Here is a 27,975-nt window from a genome sequence, read left to right as displayed (position 1 = left end):
TGCTGTTATATAGTGATTGACTACTTCTATAATACAATTTAACCGTTTTATGTTAGTATAAAATGACTACGTTTAATTTGTTTTCCTTGTATTAATCACACAATGTTAAATAATATTATGACATTTACCTATAGAGCTAGAAAAAAATTGAACAGTTCTAATAAAGCCGTTTCTATAAACACTTTAACACGGTAAACGGTGTACCTACAATATAACAAACATATAAAATCACATTATCGTTCGTCGGTAAGTTCCGACGATACTTCTTAAAACACACTGTTCATATTGATTTCGTCTCGCGACGATATAAATAATAATAATATATAATAAAATAAATAATAATAATAATAATATATGCATTGAATAGCGTCGCCGTATCGCGAATTATAATACAATATTATAAACCCTAATCGAAGTCGCTTCTCTTGTCGCCCGGCGTGTTCCATCCCATCGAGTTGGTGGCGACGTTGGGCCGCTGAGGTCGCGACGGTTGGTCGGGACGGGACGGCGGCCGAGAGCCGTCGCCACCGGTCGGCTGCGATTCGCAAACCGTGTCGCGGATGACGTCGGCGACGGGCGCCCTGAACACGCGGTAATTGACGTCGTCCGTGTCAAAGTTGAGCACCTGGAACCGGTGCCGGGGCATCCGGTCGCTGAGCACCCACAGGTTGGAATCGAAGTCCACCTTGAGGTCGGCCGGGAACTCGAGCGTCTCCGGGTCCTGCGCCACCACGGCCGACGTGTCGGCCGACAGTCGGTCGTGCCGTCTCGGGTTGAAGCAGCCGACCGCGTCCTGGTTGACGAGCGCGTAGAAAACCGTGCCGGTCGCCTGGTCCGTGGTCATCGGGCCGGCCTGCATGCCGGCGGGACGGTGGCCGAGGTGATGGTACTCGTCGAACGTTTCGCGGACGGTGGCGTTGGACTGCAGAACCCTGGTGTCCACCGAGAACATCCGGGTGCTGGACATGGCCTGGAAGTAGAGCGTCCGGTAGCCGTCCCGGCGCCGTTCGGACAGCCCGACGCCGAACATGCCGTCCGGCCACTCGATGCGGACGCCGCCGATGTTGAACACGGTGGCCAGCGGGTCGAAGTAGAAGTAATGGTGGTCGATCCGCCGCATCGAGTTCCGCCGGTAGTCGTACACCATCAGGCCGCCGCCGATGTCCGGCAGATAGGCGTACGCGCGGTCGCACGACTTCCGTTCCGCGTCGGCCACCAACCCCGGGAACCACGTGTTTCCGTCGGCGCGCATCAGGTTCTCGGCCACCACGTACTGCCGGATCACCCGGTCGGTGTTCAGGTCGAACACGTACAGCTGCGGTTGGCCGACCTTCGTGCCGTTCGCGATGCCCATGTCGATCACCCACAACCGGTCGCACACGTCTATGCTCAACCGGTACGTGTTGATGATCCGGTCGGTGGACCGTTGGCCGGAGGACGGCAGCCGGTTCATCGCGTAGTTCGGATAGGGCACCAGCCGCGGCGAACGGTTTTGATTTGAACCTAAGTACAAAATAATGCGTAGGTACGTTATAATATTGCATGTAAAATTGTTACTGAAAAACACACACACACACACAGATGAACGACATAATTATATCATAGGAAAAACGGCGATCGCATCGAGATCATATGTTATTTGGCGACACGTCTTGGATTTATGGGTACTATTTTTCAAGAAAAGCCTAAGTCGTCGTTGTTATAAAAACAGAAACGACGTACAAAAACGTATGTAATTTTTGCTGCGCGTTCGCGATATATTATTAACGAAGATAATTAACTATCAATACCTTATTTAATCATTTTTAAGATATACATTTTATACTTTTTATAGGATATATTATTTTAACTCGATGACAAGACATGTATTACACCTATGGAGTAGTCGTACTTAATAACTATTTTTGATAAAATAATCTTTGAAATAGCTGTTCAAAAAAATGTCCCTAAAACTTACTGATACGTGACCTTAAATTACACATAATTATCATGTTATACATCAGTATTAATCGAATATACGATTCAACCGACAACTAAGAATAGCTATTTATTTTCTTTGCGATACAAAAATCCACTCATATGGAAATCTAACATACGTACATAGATCGATGAGTTCCCAAGTGTTATTTACCCCGATAACCGAAAAGTATCGTTATTGATTTTTTTTTGAAAACATTCTAAACGTTCAACTTATATTATACGCTGATTTTTATCATAAAAAAATATGTAAAGTTACCGCAGTTATTCATCCATCAAAACATCACATAGACGTATATTATTTAATAATAAAAAAAAATACAACCAATTAGAACGTAGTAACCGGTTAAAAATAATGTGTATAATTTACTTCGAAATCAAAATAATTAAATTCGTCCTTGAAAATAAAAATTGGCAAATACTCTTTCTTACAATAATAATAATAATAACAGGTCAATATAGGAGCTTATCACGTAATCGACAAAAAATATCATAAAAATTTATAAAAAAAAGGTTAAAAATCAACACAGACTTTTCAAAAATATTTTTATTGAAAAAAAAATCGACATACAAAATAATAATACTGTATATTTATGTGTCTATTTCAATAAAATATAAAATAATATAATATAAAATACCGCGTAGTAAATCGTCATAACGCAATAATAATAATATGTATATATATATATAGTGTAAAATGAGTACTGGATGATTTCGTGAGAGATATAAGGAACCAGCGACGTACAGTAGACATAAGAGCAGTTAGTACTATGACGTACCGTCAATAATAATACCAAAATCGTTTAATCTATTTAATGTCACAAACGGTGCCCTTGATGACGTCCACGACGGGGGCGTTAAAGATCCTGTAATTGATTTCGTTGTCGTCGAGTCCCCGGTACAGGTACGACGGCAACTTGTCGGAGAGCACCCACAGCGTTCCGGTCTTGTCCACCTTGAGATCGTTGGGGAACTCGAGCGTCTGGCTGTCGGACGCCACCAGGTAATTGGTGTCGGCGGAGTACTCGTCCGCGTTCCGGAACGAGTTCCAGCAGCCCACGCCGTCCTTGTTGATCTGGGTGTAGAACAGCGCGCCGGTGTTCTCGTCCAGCGACGAACCGCTGGCCTGGGTGTTCGGGCCCCTGGAGCCCAGCACCTTGTACTCGTAGTAGCTGTCCGACGCGATGCTGGCGTTCTGGACGATGTGGGTGGACACGCAAAACTCCCGGGTGCTGGACAGCGGGTGGAAGTACAGGGTCCTGTACCCGTCCTCCTTGACCGGGGACAGGGCCACGCCGAATATGCCGTCGGTCCACTGGAAGTTTTGGCCGCCCACGTGGAAGTTACCGGACAGCGGGTCGAAGTGGAAGAAGTGGTGCTTGACCCTCCACGACGTGTTGGACGCGAAACTGTACACGACCAGCCCGTACCCGCCCAAGTCCGGTATGTACGCGAAAGCGTCGTCGCACGTTTCCTTGGTCGTGTCGGCGATGATGTTGGCGAAGAACGAGTCGGGCTTCATGTCGTCCGCTTTGAACGTGTACTGCCTGATCAGCGTGTCCGTGTTCAGGTCGAACACCATGAGTTTGGGCGTCTGCACCGGGACGGCCTCGCCCCACACGTCTTGCAGACCGGTGTCGACCAGCCACAGACGGTCGCACGCGTCCACGTTGATCCGGAACACGGACACGATCCGATCGGTCGAGTTCGACGCCAAACGGTTCTGTTCGTAGCTCGGATACGGTATCAGGTTGGGCGATCGGTTTTCCGGTTCTGAAAATAAACGGAAAACTCAGTAAAATACGTATTATAACAGTGTACAAACGATGTATACAATATACTGTATTATTAAAATATAATATAATAATATAACGGTTTGCAGCAATAATATTTGAAATAACTGTAATAAAGTGAATAGCAAATAAGGTTTCGAAGTCCCTCGTAACGTATACATATAATATACGTTACGAACAGTATTACTCGTACCTATATATAGTCATTATTATGAAATCGGCGAAGAACGATTTACATAATATGATTATAAATCCCTGTGTGCGCACGCAAAAACAAAAATAAACAACTCAATATGATATACGTATAATTTTACATGCATAATAATGAGTGCAAGTCTGTAAAATAAATGCACAAACGCGAAGAAGTGATTTCGTGTAGGTATAATTAAATTAACATTTTCACTGAATAATGAACATCACAATATTTTATACGGTCGTATGAGAGTTAACAGAAATTACATTTTAATATACGAATGTGCTCGTATAAATAAGTTAAAATAACACTTAACAGAAATATAGCTGTATTATTTTATAGAAAACTCTACAGAATATTATAATATCATTTGAAACGATACGTCCCGTAATTAGAATTCGTATTAATCAATTAAAATGTTTAAAAGTAATATTGCCTTGAACTAAGCCACAACTATTCGTTTTAATCTCTGAAATCAAAGTTTTTATTTCCCTTAACCACGCCATATAAATATAAAATTAAAAATTAAAAATTTCAATATACTTACGTATACTAGTTTTATCTTCTTAGCACTGTACATTCAAATTATCACCATGCATACTAAATTGTTATACTGCATTTAAAATAAACTGAAATTTGACGATTGACTTAAATCAAGCATTAGCGAATAAATAGTGCTGCGTAGCGTGTCTTACAAAGTATTATTTAAAACTACCAACGTCATAATAACTACAGTGATTACTATATTAACTAATTACAATATAAAATACGCAAGATTAATTAATATTAATTAATAATTAACCGGCATTAAAATCTGTTTATATACAGACCCAATCTACGAACAAATCTATTTCTATTAAAACGTACCACTCCGTTTTTTCGATTTGATCGGTTTTAATATTAAACCGTACAACATAAAAATACATTTTAATCTAAATAGCACGGTTAAAACTAAATACAGTGGAAGCAAAATCAAACAAACTGGGAAAAATAGTAGTACGCGCTACGTATAACTACCGAATTCGAAGCGCAGGTATCTTTTTTTCCGCATGAGCTAGTTGGATAATTTGACGAGACTCGCAGTCACGCTAATGGATTATTTTCTACCACCGTAGTATTTATTATCCGTTCGACAATCGGGACCAATTAAAACGATTCGTTTTTGTCCTGCCCGACTCTTCAATGGGCAGTTCGGATCAATTTTGAAGAAAACAGAGAATACGAGCTAGTTACGAGACGCATGTGAGAATATTGACCGGCTGGCATTGGTCGAATGCGGGACACGGTGTGTTACGACACGAATACACGATGATGTCGTTTTCACTTTTCATGAGAACACCGATACAATAATGATTATTATTATTATTATTATTATTGTTATACACACGATACACCGAGTCATGTGCGATGTGTGCGTACGTGTGTGTCAGTGTAGAACGATTTTGTAACTCGCGCGTTGCCACATTTTATCATTTTTTTACGACAATGAATGCATAATACGGATTTTTTTTTTCTGCAATTAATACTTTCGTACTCGAAAAACGACAACTACTCGTACAACGTTATTGGATCTCGTCCAGGTAGTGCGGCGTACAATTTACTCGATTTATGGTTCGGGCCGAATTGTGACGGACGAAATAGACTTAACTAACCTATCAGAAATCCGTCGAGTGTGATAAATAAAAGCAGACGCGCACATAAAACGTTTTCGGCTGCCTTTGCGCATTGGTGTTATAATATTATCAATGATTATACTGTACACGCTATCCTATACGCGTATAGTTTCGTTAGTCCGGTTCCGTATAATATTTTAAGTCTCGGACCGTTTTCCGGACGTCCACGATAATATATTATTATGATGTATAATATTTGGTTTATACCTACCGCCGTTTGCAATATCTACCGTTATATTATTAAAATACATAGAAGTCGAACGCGATACTATATATTATAATATATATACGCAATTGTCATGCCCATAACAAAAAGCTCAACGCCCTATTGCCGTAAATAGTACCAAATACCATGCACCCTGCGCGCTTACAAATACAGCCATAATTCATCAGTTCATCACTAAATATATATTATTATAATACACCTAAATAGCTATACGATATATCGTACACTTATACACGGTGACATCTGAACACGAATATAATGGATCTCGATGAGAAAAAGAAAGTATCCGAAAACAACACGTTTTTTTGTTGTGTATAGTCCGAATTATGACTACCTATCACTACCTATATAGTGTATCATCTACATCGGAGATCGGACTATAATATGTAATTGAGTACGAATCGTACTCGGACACTCATAACCGCACGATTTATTTTTTAACTATTATGATTAATTTTATTTACACAACAATAACTACGTACCAAATATTACGGATGTACTTAATATTTTTATTTATTGATCGGATATTATTGCGGGGGGTGACAAGATGGGTCACTTGCTCCCCCTCCCGTCAGAATAATATGAATTTATAATTTAATAAATACTACAAATCGCATTATAAATATTTGAGAAATTTTTTGTTTCGCCCCTCCCCGAAATGTTACCTACGGACACCACCGAACACCGATTATTACATAATTACATATTATGTATGTATATATATATGTATTATACATAGGTATTACATAATACGTAAACCACTTTCAACCGACCGCCACCGAAGTATACACAGATATATAATATCTTATGTACTAATAACGCGTATATATTATAGGCGCCTATAAATTATAACGTGGCGCAAAGGTCGCAAACATGCAATGCAGTACGCACAACGATGGGCAATAAAATATATTAAAATATAACAAAAAGAAAAAAAAGCGACGGAAAGTATAGGACGTTCCTCTGGTGGATATAAAATAATATAATATTATGCATTTATGCGTGTGTGCGGCTGTATAGGCTGCGTACGCGGGCTGCGGCGTCACGGCCTAGGGTCATGTGGGTCAGCACGGCGGTGGTCATCGCAGTACGATTACCGCACAAAATAATCACACGCAGTCCTCTGACGGTGTGACGCCGCGGTCAGCGCACTTGACGTTATTAATCACCATTATTATTATTATTAATATTCTATGTTTTCGTTACGATAATACCTGAATTATCGATTATCGTCTCGTAATATAAAATAATTAATTACCCGATCCGAGGGAAACATAGTTGAGCGTGGACGCCACTCCGGCCTTCCACCGGGGCACGGTGATGAACAACTTGTCCCGCCACACCTCCAGGCCCAGTGGCAAATTGTTCGCCTGCACATACTCGCCACTGGCGATGGCCGCCTGCCTGGTCATCTGGTCCGGGAACGTAAAGTCCAATTGCCGCCAGCTATACACTTCCCGCAACCGGTCGTTTACCGACCACACGGCGCATGTGCAGCACCCCAAAATCAGTATCGCTAGCGTTATTCTCGCCATCTTTACCTGTGAACAATTTATTTCGTATTACTTTATATTACACTCCACACGATAGTTATTAAAATATTAAATGTGATTTTCAGCCGTTGCCCCGTAAGGGCAATAAAACAAAATACATAGGAAACAAATACAACAGCTAACAAGCAATTTATTTTATCGATAGCACTCATTTTGAACAGAAGTCCAGAACACAATTAACTGTACGACCTGTCATTAGTCTTAAAGTCTATGAGTTCTGCTCGACCGAACTACTGTAAAAGAATAATAATAAAAGTGGTATAGCATCGATTTCTGCGAAACTTACATTGTCCTATACCTAATTTTACCATATCCAAAATAATAATAATAAAGAATATTTACTTATTGAAACTAATTTTGAATAATTATCATAAGTGGATCGCTGTGTTGCGAGGAACTAAGCGTCCTATGTTTCGTTAAAAATATCATACTCATAAATATGTTAAGATGAGAATAACTCACTACCTAAAGCAAACCACTTAATAGAACTACACATTAATACTTAAATACTTATAGACAAAGTAAATTTATAAAAATCTCAAGTTTTATGACTTTGTAATTTTCCGATAAAAAAAGTAATGACCGTTATAAGTTAGGTAAAAAGTCAGAGATATTGGTTATAAACAGCTAGAAGACAGCACATCCAACGTTTTTGTTATTCTAATCTGTGCATGTACAAATATCTTCTAAAAATTATGTATGACTACCGCAGAATGTCGTTGATTACATTAATCGTAATAATTTATATTATTTATATTATAAAGGTAAGATAATTTTAAGTTCACATAGTGTAATACTCGTGTATTTTAAAATTAGAATGATGTTGAAACTAACTACATATAGGTACACAATAATACTACACATATTATTCTTATACGACACATTTTATTTCTATCGCCATACATTTTTCGAATGTTGTAGGTCTTGTATTATACTACATTTTCAGTATAATAAAGTCGTATAAGTATCCGATAAAAAATATATAAAGTTAAACCTATGAGACAAGTAGGTACCAAAAATAAACCATGATTTCAAACGTTGTTGTCGTGACGTGATCACGAGACTACCGCTGCTCTATGACCCGAGGACAAATCGGCAGTGAATATTTTAGAATGTGTTATAGTAATAATAATAATAACAACAAATAACAATGATAATAATAATATTATTACAATATTATAATAGTCGTTTATATACTGCAGAGAACGTCGACGCAGATACAAGGTCTCGGCCGTTTCCCGTGTCCTGAGGCTGTTAGCATGTACGGCTTTCACATTGTGTGCGCGTTTTCCGGCATCCAAACCGTTTTATATAAAACAATGCGAGCCCGTCGAATCCGAATCGCTGGAAAAACTGAAATGCCAACGCAGAAGGTCGACGAGCGTTATCCGGGGACAGTGTATAACATTGTAATTTTTTTTTTTATTTCAGTTGTTACAAAAATCTTAACTAGATACGAATAATTTCATGAACACCATTAAAATTATTTTGTATGATGAAAATATTCATAAGCAAATGTAATTTATTGAGACACAGCACTCAAGATGGGTGTAGCCAAATAAGTGAGGTACCGGGTGGGTAGATTTAGTATAGGTGCCTAAGAAGGTTTGGACGTCGGTTGTATTTACAATTATTATAATAATATGAAGTATAAAGATACTCTATATTATTAGTATTTATTTATCGTTTTTATAGTTAAACCCTGGATTATAAATGTCAATAATATTTTGCTAGATGTCTCAAAAGATTTACGTAATAGTTAGCTCCATCAGCGATCGTTATTTTAAACATATCGACAACTAAATTTTATTTTGTTGAAAATAAAGTGCTTTAACATTTTCCTACGTACATCATAATAATACATCGTGTTGTTAATACGTGTGACGGCGTAATTATCGATAAAAACCGTATTTTATGTTCCACCAGTAAAATCTAAATGTGTGAGTGCCAAGTACCCACTTCCCCATTTAGATAGTTGGATACGGCAAGCGGTCAATAATTAATATATAACATAATTGAAAATGTATTTATTTATCAAATATCAATATTATGACAATATTCACAATAATGACCTTAAAAGTTAAAAATAAGACTTCTTATAATTTTTAAATGTCTCAACTTAAGGATGATAAAATGCTAGACTAGGGCAAATGCCTAACGTTATTTTATAATGAGTGCAACGAGAAAAATGAAACAAATTTAATAGAATATACTAGTGGTTAAATGGTGTTCTACGAAATGAAAATATATTTTTTTTTTTTTTACCTTGAAGACCCAATATTTTTAAGCAAATCGAAAAATATTTTTTTTCGATGGCCCTAAGCGAGTGCCAAAACTAGTATTACAAATCGTTTTGTTTACATTCCTCTTTATATGAAGTTGGTTCTCTGGGAGAAATTTCTTTGTTTCCATACCATTCTGTATAGATAATAGGATTATACAAAATATATATATACCTACATACAACTAATTTACACTTAATTTTGATCTATGTCAACGGTTCTACCGTCAATACAACTTAATTTGTAGGTATATTATTATAATAATATTTCAATAGGGTTTTTTCTATACCAAATAATAAAAATTTAAATATTTGACATAAAATTATGCTCAAACATGACATTTGTGATTGGAATTTATTGGAAAAACTACAACCAAAGTTATGAGAGAACAAAAAAATTGTTTTATTAATATAAATTTAAATTATCGCCTCACTGTGCAAATAATTAATCGAAAACTTAATTTTTAATTTCCTTGCTAATCGACTAAAAACAATTATATAACCCTGTACATTCTACCGTAGAGAAGGACAACGTTACATTTTACATTTAACAATATATGCAATTATTAGGTAATGACAATTAAAATTGAATAATATTTTACACCTAAGCCTAAATTATTTCACAAATCTTGTGATTATTAATTTAAGAATTTAAAATGTATTTTATATGTTTCGTTTAAATTGAAATTGGCTGTTTCAAGAATAGTTATTAAAAGTTAAAAATTTCAGATATAGAAGTAATCATAAATCAATAGATAATGACTTAATTTTATGAGTAAATATAATTTGCTCAAAAATAAAATACACATTAGTACGTGCAATATCTAAAGAGGCCTGGTATCGTATACAACATTTACAAATATTTTATAAAATATACATATTATGATTTGGGTGTATTTTATTTTTGACAAAGGGATACTGATTAAATGCAAATAAGGAATCATATTATTATTATCACATAGATATTATAATGAAATCTTATGATTAATAATCATCCGAGTCCAAATTTAAAATTAAAACTTTTAATATTATTTATCTTAGTTACAATTATTAACGACCCAAACTCCAAAGGATTCTTATTGGAATAAATAATGGTACACAAAATAACTAATAAGTATTGTACAACAGTAACAGTTTAAATAGGTAACTATTTTAGAACTCGTTAAAGATTATTGAAACGTCAAGGTCCCGATAATCATATAGTTTATTGATGTTGAGAAATTTGCAAGAAAACTCCTCCAATATGCTTGTTGGATAATATTAAATATTAATAACCGTCTACATTTATTGCCATATCTATTATAATTCCTATAATATTTTAGCACGAAATAAATTACAATGGTCGATTTAGTCATTTTCGGAACACATTAAGTATGTAATTATTGTAATAATTGTATTTTAATATGATATATTAAAATATACTAATAATTATGCTTGTATGTTATTTAAATTAAAACTCGATTTTGATTCGACACTGCCTAATGAATATAATAACTTATATAATATAAATTATAGGTATGCATATTGATTTTCAGATATTAGCACACAGATATTTATGTTATGGTCATACAAATATGATAAAATAATAATAGAAGTAGGTACCTACTTATGCCACAATTGTATACTATTATTTAATGATTAAAAGTTGTTTTCTCGTATTATATCGATCTTTGTTATTTATAAATAATAATAAAAAAAAAAATAGTAATCGGAAAGTGAGAAAAACAAGTTTTTAATAGTTGTTTTAACTATGTGTTTGTTATTTTTGTTTTGAAAAATATTATAATTTTCATCACAAATTACCTCTATAGATAGAATAATACCTATTCCACGAATTTCTTGCATTTTATTGGCAGTAGGCCATAGGTGAAATTAAAGAAATGTCAAAGTACAAACATAGAATAAATGAAGTTATTAATTGATTTATTCAGTGGTACAAATATTATATGTTATATAACTATAATTTTAATTGAATACGCATCGCAGGTATGATCAAACAATTAATAATTGCACATAGCTATTTATGTACGTTAATCTATACTCTCATTGTAATGTCCCCTGTTTAAGATCATTATTATAAGCAATTGAAAAGTGAAATTTGTTTATACTTTAAAATGATTTGCTCGCAAAAAAGTAGTTACATTTACATATATATATATATACATATATCATATATTTTGTTCTAAATTGTTTTTATTTTAAAACATGTGATCAGTATTCAGTTGTTAATTATTTAAAAAACTATAGATTAAAAACAAGTTAATTTTTCTACTAAATTATTATAGTTTTAAAAAAATCAAATTAATTTACGTATAACTTTTGTGTGTACAATATAAAAACAATTTCTCCGAATACAAACAATAATGTTCGATGTACTAAAAAATGCATTAATAAACAGCAAAAATAATTAAAATTTAACTTAAGATAATATATTGATCTTTTAAATGTAAAGCTTATGTTACTCTAAAATAAAATAAAATAATGATGTTACATTAACGTAATGCAAAATCTCTTACACCAATATATTTTTAATTTTTAAATAACACATAATTCCGAATATGATAAGCAAAATGAAAAAAATATATATCATGAAAACTCACCAGTTAGTGCTGCTCCGAATGGTACGTACAGATTAACAAATGTCTATATAACGCAGTCGTTGGTGAACAGACAATCAACAGCAGTGGATGAGAGGGGGCAACCAGTTTACACCTTCGAAGGCCTTATGGACCAAGAGGTCCCCCCCAATAATTACATTATTATTAATTATTACTGCGCTAACTGGTACCCAACTATTTTTGATCATCATAATAGTGTTATTGCCGAATTCAATGAACCGAAATAAATAATTCCGTATTGATTCATTCAACATGAATACAACACGATATAATACATAGTAGGTACCTAAATAGATAAACCTATCAAATATATCCAATTATCAATAGGTAACTTTTCATCGATGTATTATAACATAGACATTAATAACCATTCAATTTGCAGTCAATAAACAAGGGAGTGCATAATATACTATAATATATCTATAACTCTAGCCTAACTCGAATAGTTCCGCGTATCATAGAGGATGTATGTGAATTTAAATGGTGTGAGTATGACATATGTGCAGTTACAAACGTATTTATTATTGTGATGCGTGGGTTATATGCTACATCAACGATATCAAACAAGACCTTGTAACGCCGGAAAATTAAAATATGTAGGTACCTATGTACGTACACAGTTTCCTATAAATTCAAAGCAAAATAAGCCGTCAACTAGGCAACCCAACCGTAACCACTAAATACTAAAATAAACACACGAATATTCAGTATACCTTGTCATTGAGTAGGTATGTCACTGGAATGAACGTATAAAATTTTAATTCAATGATGTTTGTATATATAACGGTCATGCACAATTAAGAGTATAAACATATATCTAGGATTTACAATAATATTTTGTTATTACCTACAGCGACAGCTATTCTCGTCAATTAATATCCCTTAATTAAAAAATAAAGCATAGGTACATCTAATCTTTTTCTTAAGCATTTTTAGTTTTAACTATCAAAATATCATACAAATTATCTTACAAAATCAAAAACAATACTGAGCCGAGACTGTCAACTTTTTGGAAACTATGATAACCAAATGTTCGTGTTTACTATATTTTATTGATCTGACAATTTTCAATAGTACTGAGAAATTTCTAATTTTGGTCCATTAAAATATAAACTAAATACATTTTACAAATAGAAACCTCAATCGAAGTTGATGAGTGGAGAATTTTTCCATTAGAAAAAGTATCTTTGGAGCTTAGATAAGAAAAAACTCCACCAGACTCTAAAACCAAAAAGTATAACCATTATAGTATATTATGATATGTAGTCCAAATTTATTAGTTTCTTTTTCATATTGAAATATATTGTTGTTTAGTAGAAGTTCAAGATAACATAATATATTCATTCCTTTACAATAAATATACGTAAGTAAGTATATAATGATGTACAAAAAAACCATACTACCTATAACGTGTAATAATATTATTTATTATTCAAATATTAATTAAAATACGCAGAGTATACTAAATATATAAAAGTGTGGTTGAAAAAAATTCGATTATAAGAAGGAGAAAGGGCGTTAGTAGGTGTGTGTGTTGAATTTTTATTAGAAATAAGTAACTATACTGGTATACTACAACTTTTAATTAAAAAAAAAAAAAAATTGAATTATATCTGTCCATATTATCCTTATTATAAAGTATAAACTCTTTATCTTGGGATATAAATACATTTTTTGTAACGTTTAGTTAGCACCCAATTTAATATTAGGTAGGTACATAAAATTTTTTTTCGTACCTTAACATGTTAACGTATTATTTTATATCCTTATTATAAATATTTGAACAACAAATAAAGTAAACCTCTTTAGTTTTGTGTAGTTACCTACAACTATTCTACATTAATCTATGTTTTTACATGCATCTTATCAAATGCCAATTAATTACTATGCTATATTTGGCCTATTTTTTATTTTAAATTCTTCTGATTATTAACACACGTACAACCATTGTATTATGAAAAATGTTTAGCCTATATACCTAGACTGTGGTCCAATACAATATGTGACCTACTATCGAAATTTGACCTACCTTATATATTCATTAAAACAAAACAATAATTGTACAACAAATGCCACCTAATTATACCTATGTGTGTTCTTCGATTTCGCGTTAGTTCGTGAATCGTTCTTATCATAATTCAATAAAAAACAGCCTTATTTATACAACCATAATATAACATAGATACATACGCACTACCACTACGCAATAATACTAATTTTTTTAATGTAAATAATAATAGTATAAAATATAGTGATAATAATATTAATATAATTAAACGTTTCTCGAGAGTGAACGTCACAAAGTTTTCAAAGTTGCAGGTCATGGCGATTGGTGCACATTATTCAAAAACATATAAATTTCAAAATTATAATTCTATTTACCTATGTTTAATAATCCTTTCTATACCTAATATAGTAACAAACGCATACTTTCAAAGGTTATAAAATAACCTTATCTCAAGTCTTAATCATTAGAACATAAATGCGTGTCACATACTTACCCTACAGAGTAGATACAAATATTTATAAAAATAAAACATTCATCGTCCAGCTCAGTATCTAATACACACGTGTTTAATTTAATTTTATATTAATTCATTTGTAATTTTAGCCCTAAAATTATGAGAAAATGTTTGTAGAAGCTTATATTAAGACTACAGTTTAGTCATTCACTTATACATTAAAAAAAAAAAAAAAAAAAAATGTATAAACGAATAATACTAATTGTATAAATATGCTTGTTTATGAAACGCTTTAATTAAATTACAAAACGATAAACTATACATGCATTGTATATAGTTATTGAATTTGATTAAAATTAATTAGAATGTGAGCTATAATAATTTAATACACCGTATAGCGTATACCTTATACATTATGAACGGCTCTATGAATAATAATATGATAACTATAATTAAAGGTCGGATTTTTATGATTTTAAATATTTGTTAATAGTGTTATCCAGATAAATAGGATATAATCGGATATATATATATATATGATTCATAAAGTATAGAGTTCATAGAAAAAATATTATTTTGCAAAAAAATCATATTTTGGAAGTCAGAGAATATTTTAAAATAAAAAGCAATATTTTTATTTTTGTTAATACTTTTCCGAAAAAAATAATTAAGTAATAGGTATTTATACTGATATGCATCATTTATGCACCAATTAATTGTTATTTAATAAAATAAATTATTCAAACTATTATTGTAAACCAATTTAATTAAATAAATTTAAACTAAATCATTTTGGTAATTTTTTTCTTTGCAGAATATTTTACATTTTTAAGGATAATTTAAAATATATGTCTGGTATTTTAATAGAATATTGAGAATATAATATATTGTCTATAAAACGACATAAAAACATCATTTTTAAAAACATTTAAAAGATTAAAAATCTGATGAGTGATGATTCTGATGTTTAGACACAATAAACGTATCTATTGATGTACTGCACTTATATTTATTTCTTACCGAATTTAAAATGTACCTATAAATAACTATAGATATGAATAATATTAAGCAGTTAATCGAAAATTAAAATTATGAAAACATAATATTATCATACCTATTATACTAGTATAATACTAGTAGAATTCAGTTTCATGACTAATAATATAATATATATTATATTATATGAATAACTCAAATATTTTCATTTTAAAATATATAATTGTATTTTAGATAATGTTATTCCGAATGCGTACCTAATTTGCATTTATTCGGTACAGCGATATATATCTATAAATTGTAAAAACGTCAGTTGCAATACTAATATATTTCCCTCTATTCGAGTAATCTTCTTTCGTTATACATAACATAACCTAGGTATAAATATATTATTCACATTTCTTCGAGAAATTTGGAAATGTTATCAATTTATCATACATAATATCACGATTGTCATTTGTCATTAACGTTATAAAATAAAACATTTTGGTATTAATAATTTGATCTTGATATTTGTATGTATATTATTGTGTTTAAAAGAATAACTAATGAACTTAAAAATGTTAAAATGTTCATATCATTGAGAAATAGGAAAATCCTGCGGTGGTGTTATCAAAATAAGTGAGATGAATAATAGTTTTTATTTTTGGAAGACGACTGATGACTTTGGGAGTGTTAAGATCGCGTAGCCTGGAGACTTAATTTTAGAAACAGAAATTAAACATTATTTGATGAAATGTTTGACTGGAAATAATAAAGAAATAGGGTAGTCGAGACACTGTTTACTAAGTTGACAATGTCAGTGTTGACTTCTATTATTCTTATGGCTATGAGGTTGAAAAATGTCAAAGAGGTGATTTTTAATTAATATTTCCATTTTTCTGATTCGGGATTCTGTAAAGGTAATAATACCGGTAGTAAGAAGAATTTGATTGAAGTACTAAACTTTAACAAAAAGCCTGCTTAGTTGCCTTCCACATTCCACCACATTTAGTAGAGGGATTAGATAAACGATTTTCAAAAATTGATAATATAATATACTTGATGAGGATTTTTAAGTTTATTTGCCAAGTTATTGTACTTTTGTTTATGAAAAAATATTCTTATCCGCTAATACAGTGATCTCACTTGACGATTTTTAGCTATGATTAAACCATGTTAGCCAGAATTGAATGAAGTACACTTATAAGTGTTAATTTATTTGTAGCCATCCAACCCAGACTTGTTTGCATGAGATTATTTAATTTTTTACTGTTAAATCTATATTATTTGTAAATTTTAATTTAAAATTTAGTTGATTTATATAAAAGTAAATACAAACTAGGAATTCTAAGCCAAACAAAAAATTATTAAAAAATAGGTATTTAACGATTTCATACAAAAAAAAAATTGGGATAGTCAACAAAATACCACAAAAATATGAAATTTTATTATTATTTATTATTAAATAATATATATTATATTAAATTAGGTAAATACTTTCTGTTTGTTCTAATAAACTATAATTTTGTTTTTTTACATTAATAACAATTACAAACAAAACATATTATTAGTAGGTACCTATGGACTTTGGTAATTGTTTTAATAAGAACGTCTCGCCCCCTTCGTAATACAATTTTAGGTTGATATATATAACTGATGTCTGATCTACGATAGTCTAATATTAAATCGTCAATCGAATACACAATTAATAATATTTTATGTGTTTTTATTTTATTTATAAGTTATAAATGTATACCTAACTAAAAAAATAATATTAGGTTTATTATTCCAGGACGAATTATTTATTCAGATTAGATATATAATAGGTTAGTTTTGATATCTTTCACCGTTTAGTGAGTTAATCTTACATAGTTTAACCTTCACTATAGAAGTATAAAATATATTATATATTTATGTATTTATGTATAATAATTTAATACCATTATAGTAAACAGTACTACCATAGTACAATAAACTTTTATCCGCTCTTTTTTTTTATCCTTGGAAACAATTAAACCATTATTCTGCGTTTATACGCCTAACACAAGAATATAACCATTAAAAACAAAAAAGACATTGATTTTAAAACAATTTTTAATCAAAATTGCATTCATAGTTTATATTTACCATGTACATTATACATGGAGTCTATTTAAATGCGAGTAATATGCTAGTATACTTATATCTAAATGGCTAAACGAAATACCAATTTTGATTAAAAGAATACTAAGTGAAATGTATGCTTCATAGAATGAAGGACATTTAGGTGCTTTTTTTAAAAAAAACTCGGTTTTGTATGGACTATAGCGATATGCCGGTGTTTTTTTTTTATTAATAAACAATTAAAACGATAAATATAAACCGTTAAAATTCCTTTAACACTATAATTCCTTAAACCAGGAAATTATAAATATTTTAATAAAAACTTCTCCAATAATAACTTCAGGAAGTCCGGACGTTCAAATTTCAAATTCGCAGTCACACCGATTATATATTTATAATCGATTTATATCGTATCCTTGGAATTAATAACTCTCACTAAATATCTATTAATATATTCGAATTTTCCTTATTAATTTTTGACTTAATAATATTTTATCGAGAAAATATTTTTAAAAAAATAAATAAATTATAAAGTACCTAACTAGTAACTACTAAGCACTTTATAAAAATTATTACATGGTATCTAACTGTTTTTGTGTAAGAAATGCAAGATTAATGTATAATAAAATAAATCTAGAAAACAATTAGTGAAAAACATACTAAAACAATAAATTATTTTCAAATATATATACCCTTAATACGCAGCTAATTTTTAACTCTTTTCAAACAAAAAAAAATGTTGTGCATTTATTTTCTATCAGTGAACCACATATAAAGAATCTCAATTCAAACAATAAAAACAAAAACTCACTTCTGCTGTGTAGTACTGAATTACGTTTAGACTGTTTGGAGTGTAATAATTTTTTATTGAGTAGTTCACTGGAGGTGTTAAATTTGAATTTAATCACAATTCACAATATACGAAAAACGATCCTGAATAAAAAAAAACAGATGAATTAGCATCGACAGTACCTAATACCTATCTATTACTAAGGATAGTTAATGTCATATACTCATATTACATTTTTATTATTAGTAGTATTTTATTACTCCAATAGGTTATATTTTGTTTAATTAATTTTACCATAAACCTTGCATAAAACTTATTTGTCAATACCAGCAAATCGTACAATAATTTGAACTTTGATAGGTTCGTGGTAGGTATAAAAGGCTTAAAATTAGGTATAGTTAAAATGTTTTAAAATGTGTGTAGGTATAACTATAACATCATTAAAATCGATGATTTACGCAATTGAAAAGTATACAGAATAAGTTTATAAAACTGTACGACAAATGAACTTATTCTAATTAAAATAGTTCAATTAGATTAAATTACACGTCAAGTAAAGAATATAATGTAAATTACTTAAGAATAAGAGTATTTATAATCATAGCGGTTTCGTTAGATATCTGTACTTTTACGATCTAGTAAAATGTCGTGAAAGGTTCAATGTAATAATTTTGAACCAATACAATAAAGCATATTAATAATTTAGTAGATGTAACAGGCGACGGCACACGACTTACCATTATTACCATTATTACCTATACAGTATAAATACAGTTGTTTTATATAATCATGAGAGTTGGTAAATTAGGTTGCTATGCAAATTATTTGGAGATTTTTTTTTTAATTTTATTCAAATATTGTTAGGAGAGACCCATCTAGATTAAACGTATAATGTACCTATGCAATAAAACTTAAAAATGGTTTTAGCACCATTGCACTAATAATCTTATAAAGTTCTTATACTCATATAAGGTATTTTCATCTCAGATGAATTTGGTAAAAATGATATCTTTAAAATGACGATGGTTCATAGATTATTAATTATTTATTATATACTTATATTAGAACTTAGAAGTACCAAAATGTATATACCACCACCACATATTGAATATTATTCATTATACTTATTCTAATATATTATATACCTATCTATAGATACATAGACTGTTTAACAACCAAGTTATACCTACCATTGGGTAAATGATGTATTTAGAAATCCCAAAAAGTTATTCGAGCTAATTTAAAACCAAACAAGGTAGTAACAACTAAATACATAGTAGCTGTTGCATTAAATTAACATATTTTCTATATTACGTATAAACTTAATCATATAAACGAATCAATACACACTTTGATGTATTACACGAACAAGTTGGTTGACCTTATCGAGTACAGCGTTCGAGATAAAAACTAGTTTCAATAATGTAATACGCAGTAGTTGCTTTCAGGACAATTCACAATATTACCGACAGTTGAATCGTCCTCAATTTTAAAAAAAATATCAAGGTGCAGCAACGACAGGTAATTATAATGCGCGTGACTTGTGTGGTATATAACCACAATGACTAGATTTAGAACATTACATTACGAATATTATGATAGGTCCAAAATTATAACTAAAAAAAAAAAACCGATTACTTTTGCTTTTTTATACCTACAAAGCTTGTGGTGAATTAAATATACGTTATACTTTTTAATAAAACAATATAATGCATATTATGCATATTATAACAATAATATGTATAGATACTAGATAGGTACCTATTTTATAATAACGTCAATAATATAAAACTATTCTCGACAAGGTACCTATTGGATTATGTGTTTTAAGTCACGTCTGGAGGTCATAACTTTTTGAGAACAATTTTATTATATACATAGCGGCCTCAATTTAAAGTCTAATCTTGTTTTTGTACAATAAGAAAACACGTAACACATATTATTATAGCTATGGGTAGTTAAAAGATCACGCACAAGTAATTGCCCATTGCAGGTAATGCCTAATGAAATTATTTATTTATTATTTTAATAAAATGCAATTCCAGTTGCGTTTTAGTCGGTAAGGAGTGTTATTAGGAAGAGAAAGGGAGGTCGCATTTTTTTTTTATACAAGGGCTTTTTTTGTTTGAACTAATGATCAAAATGCTATTGTTTTTGGGATGTTCAAGATTTAGTGTTTCAGAAGATACACTTGGAATAAAAATGTACCCTAACCTACCGAATGAAGTTTATTTAAATCATAAACAGTCATAAAATAGTGTTTGTGCTATGGTAATGGTAGGTATAGGTTAACTAATTACTAAATACCACCCAATACAGCACGACTTCGTACGTTTTACCTTTTTTCAGGGAACGCGATTCCGTTCGGTTTTGACCAAACGATGGATTATCAAAATGATCACAAAAACAACACGATTAGGTATAATTTGTTGGGCAATGTTACCATCCATTATTAATTATTGTCAACTCGTTTAATTTTCTTAAACAATAACACAAAAAAAAGTTGAACTAAAAAAAGTCAAAACTTAAACGTTTATCAATTGAATTGAATGCTACAAATCGTATAAAAAATGTTTTACCAACTACAAACTACTATAAAATGAAAAAAAATATATAATTTATGATACCTTGGTACTTGTTCTTGTTACCTGCAAATATTTGACAAATATTTCGATGAATCAAATATTCATTGATTGTATGATCTATAAATGTTGTTTGTCCGCTAAAAACTAAAAGTCTAAGAACATTTATAATTATGTCCTTTAAATACTAATCTTAGTTTACATAAAAAGTACGTAAAACGCTATAATTAAATCAAATAATCTAATACCTATACGTAACCTTATGGAAATCTGGCAACACTGCACTAAAATTTTAGGTACAAAATAGTGTGATGTCTTAAAATATGCACAATTCGGTTCGCTGATAAGGGCTGTACAGAATTGTGTTCTATCCGGGTAAATGAGTACCTACTACCTAACCAACACCACAAATAACACGGAGCGAATTGCGATATATTAAACGATATTATTTATATTATGCGATATTTTTTAACTTGAAATTTTCATCTGACTACGGCCCCGGCCCCAAATGGCCAAATTTATATACCTACTATATGACATAACTGATCAGATTACAGCTATACGTATGTACCTACAGAAATAGTTTTGTTTTAATATTTAATTTAAACTAAAAAAATACGAAAATGATGCAGTTAGTTGCAAGTTGGCTTGTCATTTTTCTCTTGATTTTAAAGCGAAATTTCTAAGAGTCTTAACTCTTGGGTAATTTTCGAGACGGTTTTGCCGTCTTGCCATGAATAGAATCTCTAAAAAAAAAACTGTGTTAGTATTATTTTTTTTTTTTGTTAAAGTATTAATTACTTTTGATAAATCTCGTTTTAAGTTCTCAATACTTGGCTATAAAAGTTGAACAAATAGGCGAATAGTCGAGCGTACGAAATGTCCGGGTTCGAGTATTTAAATGAATTGTTTTTCTAGTTTATTCTGAATTACTTAGATAAAAGCGAAACCGATCTTGAGAATTTGTCGTTTCATTTAAGAATAAATTGATCAAACAGTTTGTTTAAAGCTTGTCTATAGAATGTTTCACAGGGTACCTGGTGCTACCAGGCTGGTACCTACTATCTATTAGGTACTTACCTAAATTTTTGAATTTCTTTAATTTGGAAAAGGCATTAATTTTTTTGTTTGATTTGAGAGAAATGTTGATGAAAATTATATGTAACATAAAATCAAAAAACATCAATAAATCATAGGTAGGGTGCATCTTTTTTAGGTATATACGTAAGTATATAACAATTATATTAATTATACAATAGATACCTAATGTTAATAACAAAAACAGTACCAACAAATTTACATTTCGATTATTATAAAAAAATTTAGACTTGATTAATACATATTATTTAAAATTATCTACTTACTTGTTTTGTATCTAAATGACTTGTAGCTATCTACTCTTATCTGAGTCGTCATCAATAAAATAGGTACAATTTTAGATTCTGAGAGTCGAGAGAACAATGAGTGCATTGATGTTACGATATAAATTTTATTTTTGTTACTTCTTTGTACATTGTAGTAGAAACTTATTTTATAGTGAAAAAGAACAATCTTTAATTTTGGGGGTGGTTTCTGATACCATTTTATATCCAATTAGTACTTTTGTGTAATCAATGTAATATACTTGTAGTATTTTTCAAAAATAAAAAATTATCAAGAAAAATGGACGTTTTAATAAAAATTCTTGTTTTTCTTTTTTTGTGTTGGCTGAAACATTTAATTGTATAATCAATGATAATATATTAATACAGCAATTCTTAACCTGGGGTATGCAAAAAAAAAAATTGGGTTAAATATTTTAAGAATAGTTATGTGAAAAAGTTTAAAACTTATAATGAGAGGGACAATCTAGCAAAATATTAAGCTTAGGGGAACAGAATAAAAAAAAGGTTGGGAACTGTTGTCTTTAATACCTAACAACTTTAATCATTCCAATGCTATTTATAAAAAAAAAAAATTAATATGTTTAATTAATATTAATGATGATTGTTAAGTTTTAAAATTAAATTAACTCATCAAATTTTCTTTGTGATCTAAAACAAGCATGGAAAATAACTAACCAAAATACCTATTCAATATTCATATTATGTTATCACAATATCACGTATTATTAAATATTCTTATAAATTCAATATTAACCAGTCTTGACTTAGCTACAACCTGTTCTATAATATCAGAACATCACTGTGATTCATAAAGGTGCCAACTTTCACCATTATCCTTCACAGACCCATTTTCTTCTTTAAAATATTAAGACATTTTATCATCAAGCATAGATTTAAAAATAAAATTAATTATAGTTAGTTATCCAAACTATCATCTTTAAAGAGGATTAAATTTTGTTTCAAAAACAATAATATTCAATGTATATAATCAAGTATATTTCAAAATTATTCTTAAATTATAAATCTAATCATTTTAAAAATCACGTAAACAGCCTAATAGTTTTGTCTGCCCCACAACTAAACACCCATGGTTCAGTAGGATGGAAAGTCACACCAAAAATACCAAAATCTGAGCAATCTTCATGTTCTTTGAGTAATTTTAATGGAACAACTAATGGATTTTGAAGTAAATCACTAAAAATACAACATAAAATTAAAACATTAATTAAAAAAATAAAACACACACAAACACTTACTTATAAACCATTCCGTGAGAAACAATTAAAGCTCGGTCATCAGAGCCAGATGCAAACAAAGGATAACGTTTATGGAAAGCAACTGAACGTACAGCCGTTGAATGTAATCTAAGAGTTTTATATGGTTTGGTAGAAAGATCAAGATCAAACCATAACATTTTTCTGTCATATGTTCCAACAATAAGATTGTCACCACCTAAACATCAATAAGATTACTATAATGTTAATTGATAATAAAATAAAATAAGACTTAAATAACTAGTTACAGTTTGTAATATACAAAATAATAATTTCATATCAACTTTAACATTTTAATTTAAAAATCAATGAATTAACGACAGATTGCAATTTTAAAATATTAAAAAATTAATATTTTAAAATAATAGTTACCTAACACTTTGATTTCAGCTATTATATCATAAATTTTTTCCTAATTAGTATTAAGCCACAAACCCACAGCTAAAACTTAAATTAGATAGAGGACCCTTGATTTTGTAAAAGCAAGAAGTTCTTCCATCAAAAAAAGTGGTATGTAATAAAATGAATTTAAGCAGTTCAGTAAGGTAGTCATATTTTACTATATAAATCAAAGGGTTAAAAAAAAAAATTACTACAAATATTTTTATAATATATTAGAACGTTAATCGTGAAATGAGTTAAGTATCCATATTATTAACTATTTTGTTCTTAACTTTTTACATATGATAATTATTTCCACAAATATTAAAAACTAATGTTTACAAAATTAAAATTGTTTAATTGCTCGTAACAATTAACAAAAGTTTATGTAAAGTAACAAATAATAATTTGTACTGTCTCTATAATGAAAATTAATTTATTGAAAAAAGCTTTAACAATTATATGTTTTAGAATAAATGATAATAAATGTTGCTCTTAAGTAGTTTCAACTTTTTTTTTTACTGAAGATTTCAAATTCAAAAACAATTTAATTTTTTAAACCATACAGTTTCAAACACGCTTTAATCTAATTTCTCTTAACTATACTTTTGTTTGTTTTTACAAGTGCACTGATTTTTATTAATAAAAATAATTTATAGTATAGTTATTAGTATTTTGTACAGAGATAATAATAAACGAGTAACCATCGTCTGTTTTTTGTATCTCGTACAGCTTTATCAATAATTTTTTTTTAAGGTAAGTAGTATTAAAATTTGAAATACAATGTTTTGACATATTCTTAATAACTTAAGCAAAAAATATTAGCTAATTTAAGTTTAAAATATTTATACCTGGATGGATAGCCATTGATGAAATCCATTTTGCATAACTCATTAATTTTTTGAATAATTCTTGTTTTACCAAATCATAAATTCTTATATTTTTTTGAGTCTAAAAAATAAAATAGCAGAATTATTAATTTTTGATATAATAAAGAATAATGGTTATAATTATGAAATAAGATTATTATTTACTGCAACAAATAAGAATGGCCTAATTGGGTGGAAAAGAACAGATTGCACCAATCCTTTAGATTTAGCAAATGGTAATTGCGAACGCCTAGTTGACATTTGATGAATGAGAACTGATCGGTTAGCACCATCAGGCATTACTGTAGCAGCGTAATCTCCTCGGCCATGCCATGTCACCTGAAAAATAAATTATCATATTATAGTGGACAATGTTAAAAATATTTATATCTATTATATTATTTATGTCTTATGCCCTTATTAATTAATAATTTTTTTAGTTGTTATGAGTTATAACTTTAAAAAAATAATATTAATCAATATATTTAAAAATAACTTAATTACCTGTTTTATTTCTTTGAAATGATTTAACACAAGACGAATGCCATTTTCCCATTCTTCAGGAGTTGCATCATCCCATTGAACAACTGCTTTGACTTTCTCAGATACTAAAAATAAATATTATAGTTATTATCTATTAAACAAAAACAATAATGATAATATCAAATTAAAACATACCAATAGATGCTTGAACAGGTGGTGTGGATAAAATAGAATCTGTTTTGGAAACTATTAGATGATCACCAACACCTGGATTTATGATTAATAATTTGCGATCAGCTACAACTGCAACCAATGATAATGCTTTGTTTGGATTCCATTCAATACTACGCACTATACCTCCAACTGGTATAGTTCTTAAACAACGGCCCGTACTAATTTCCCATACTAGAAATAATTTTGGTTTTTCAAACAAACACATGATTAGTTTTTTTTTTATATAAATATATCACTTATTATATAGTATACATTACACGATACATATAATTCAAATAAAATTTTAAAAAAATAGTATACATTACTTTTAATGGTCATATCATCAGATCCAGATAACAAATATTGACCAAGTGGATCAATAGATATACAGCGGACCATATCAGTATGGCCATTAAATACCATTGATTGAACCGTTGGAAACGGTTGTAAATCTTTAGGACTTGGTAATTTAGGCAATAGATCTTCTGGCTCAATAGTTAACTACAAGTAAATTAATAAAATAATTTTATAATTTAATCGATTTTTCATTTAATAATAAAATATACAAATATACTCACTCTCATTTTCCTAGCTCTAGGACACAAATACAAATCCATACACCTAGTAAACCTTTCCTTAATAAATTTGGGATATGCTGGGACTTGTCTAAGACTAGAATACTTTTGTGGTACATAATGTAATTTGCGTTTCCAAGGAGTTTCTTCTTGTTTTTTCCATATCCTCATCTAAGTAAAAAATCATTTAACATTGTATTTGTAATACATAAAGGTACAATAATAATAACCTACTTCTCGTTCATTAAATAAGAATTCAGGGGGAGGATTATAAGACTCTGCATGCGATGGTAAATTTCTCTTTGGTGCAGGTATATGATCAGTAATGCGCCTCATATGTTGATCTTCAGCATCATCTGTACTCCACATCATATAAAAACTACGTTCCCGTTTCTTTTCGCGTTCTCTTCTCTTTTGTTCTCTAGTTTTAAGAAGACCAGCTCTAATTAATCTAGCATAACGTTCAACTCGTTGAGCTTCCTGTCGACTAGCAATAAATGACCGTTTGTGATCAGCTCCGTTACGAATTGGCATGTTCATCACTTCTGATGTAAACCATTCAATCCATGGCTACAAATACACATATGATAATTTTAAAATACAAATAAAAACATTAATTGCAAAAAAAAAAACACTACCGCATATTGTTCATAGGTTGAATCTGGTATTTTACTAGATTCTATTCGTTGAATCAATTCTACATCTTTATCGCTTAAGACAACATCTTGCCCAGTTTGTAAATCTCTAACAGTACGCCTATTAAAACCAAACTATAAATATACATTTGAAATAATCACTGACTAATAGTTCCTACCAGAAATCAGGGTTCTCCATTTTTTCCATAAAATTATCCAGCTGATCTCCGCGTTCAGGCTTAATAATTTTTTTACCATCCCAATCATATCCAACATGAGGATATTCATCGTACCAATTCATTGGTATGTTTCCCACGGTGTTTCTGATATCCTTAAAATAATATACACATCATCAAAAATTAATTCAATATCTAAACATTGAATAACTAAATAATGAAAACCCACCTCTTCGTCAGAAGTGTCCATTTCTGCTTCGTATTCTACATAATCGTTTGTTTTTTCAGCAGACGGTAGACCGTTCATATCTCCGGCAGGCTGGGTGTCCTCCATCGTTCTTTTTTACAGTTCTACAATAATATTTTTAAATAATAACTTCTTATAACGATTATCTATACGCTTTAGCTACAAGAATAACGTAAATAAATAAGCCGTGTGAGCCGCGTGCGATGTGCTCGTGCCCGTGCCTGTGTTAAGGAATCCCGGCGTGTCACATGGATTTTCTCGTTTCTAACATCGTATACTACTATAGAGCATTATCAAAACCACATTATTATCATATTATCTTAGTTCATGGTTTAAAGTGATACCAACGTTGAATAACAAAATGCTTGTATAGACGATCGTCTCGAGAGCAAAATTACGCGACCAATCAGAAGTGTTCACATTTTGTTATCAGTATTTGTGAAAATTACATTTCTTATCATCCTTATAATTGTAATGTGAATAATATGTGATATGGATATCCATAAGG

The 27,975-nt window shown here is 30.4% G+C and overlaps 2 protein-coding genes across 3 annotated transcripts; both read right to left on the bottom strand.

Annotated features, from left to right (window-relative positions):
- Window positions 1-45: 45 nt before the first annotated feature.
- LOC114132691 (protein yellow-like) lies at window positions 46-12,438 on the bottom strand. 2 transcript variants are annotated; one of them, XM_027998225.2, is made up of 3 exons: window positions 12,297-12,438; window positions 7,121-7,403; window positions 46-1,503 (listed from the first exon to the last, which is right to left on the bottom strand). In XM_027998225.2, exons 2-3 carry the CDS (start codon window positions 7,395-7,397, stop codon window positions 407-409), a joined length of 1,374 nt encoding a protein of 457 aa, XP_027854026.2. In that variant the 5' UTR covers window positions 7,398-7,403; window positions 12,297-12,438; the 3' UTR covers window positions 46-406. The 2 variants fall into 2 exon arrangements, with proteins under 2 accessions (XP_027854026.2, XP_027854027.2); XM_027998226.2 differs by lacking the exon at window positions 46-1,503 and adding an exon at window positions 2,510-3,750 and having other exon boundaries at window positions 12,297-12,437.
- An 11,150-nt stretch (window positions 12,439-23,588) lies between these two features.
- On the bottom strand, window positions 23,589-27,733 carry LOC114132685 (ribosome biogenesis protein BOP1 homolog). The gene is made up of 12 exons (XM_027998208.2): window positions 27,450-27,733; window positions 27,224-27,375; window positions 27,048-27,165; window positions 26,644-26,979; window positions 26,413-26,580; window positions 26,161-26,335; window positions 25,817-26,026; window positions 25,643-25,746; window positions 25,304-25,477; window positions 25,121-25,220; window positions 23,871-24,066; window positions 23,589-23,808 (listed from the first exon to the last, which is right to left on the bottom strand). The coding sequence occupies exons 1-12, from the start codon at window positions 27,552-27,554 to the stop codon at window positions 23,655-23,657; spliced, it is 1,992 nt and encodes a 663-aa protein (XP_027854009.2). The 5' UTR covers window positions 27,555-27,733; the 3' UTR covers window positions 23,589-23,654.
- Between the last annotated feature and the right edge of the window lie 242 nt (window positions 27,734-27,975).

The sequence above is a fragment of the Aphis gossypii genome, chromosome 2 (genome assembly GCF_020184175.1).
Source record: "Aphis gossypii isolate Hap1 chromosome 2, ASM2018417v2, whole genome shotgun sequence".
Classification (NCBI taxonomy): domain Eukaryota; kingdom Metazoa; phylum Arthropoda; class Insecta; order Hemiptera; family Aphididae; genus Aphis; species Aphis gossypii.
This window is presented reverse-complemented; position numbering and strand designations above follow the sequence as displayed.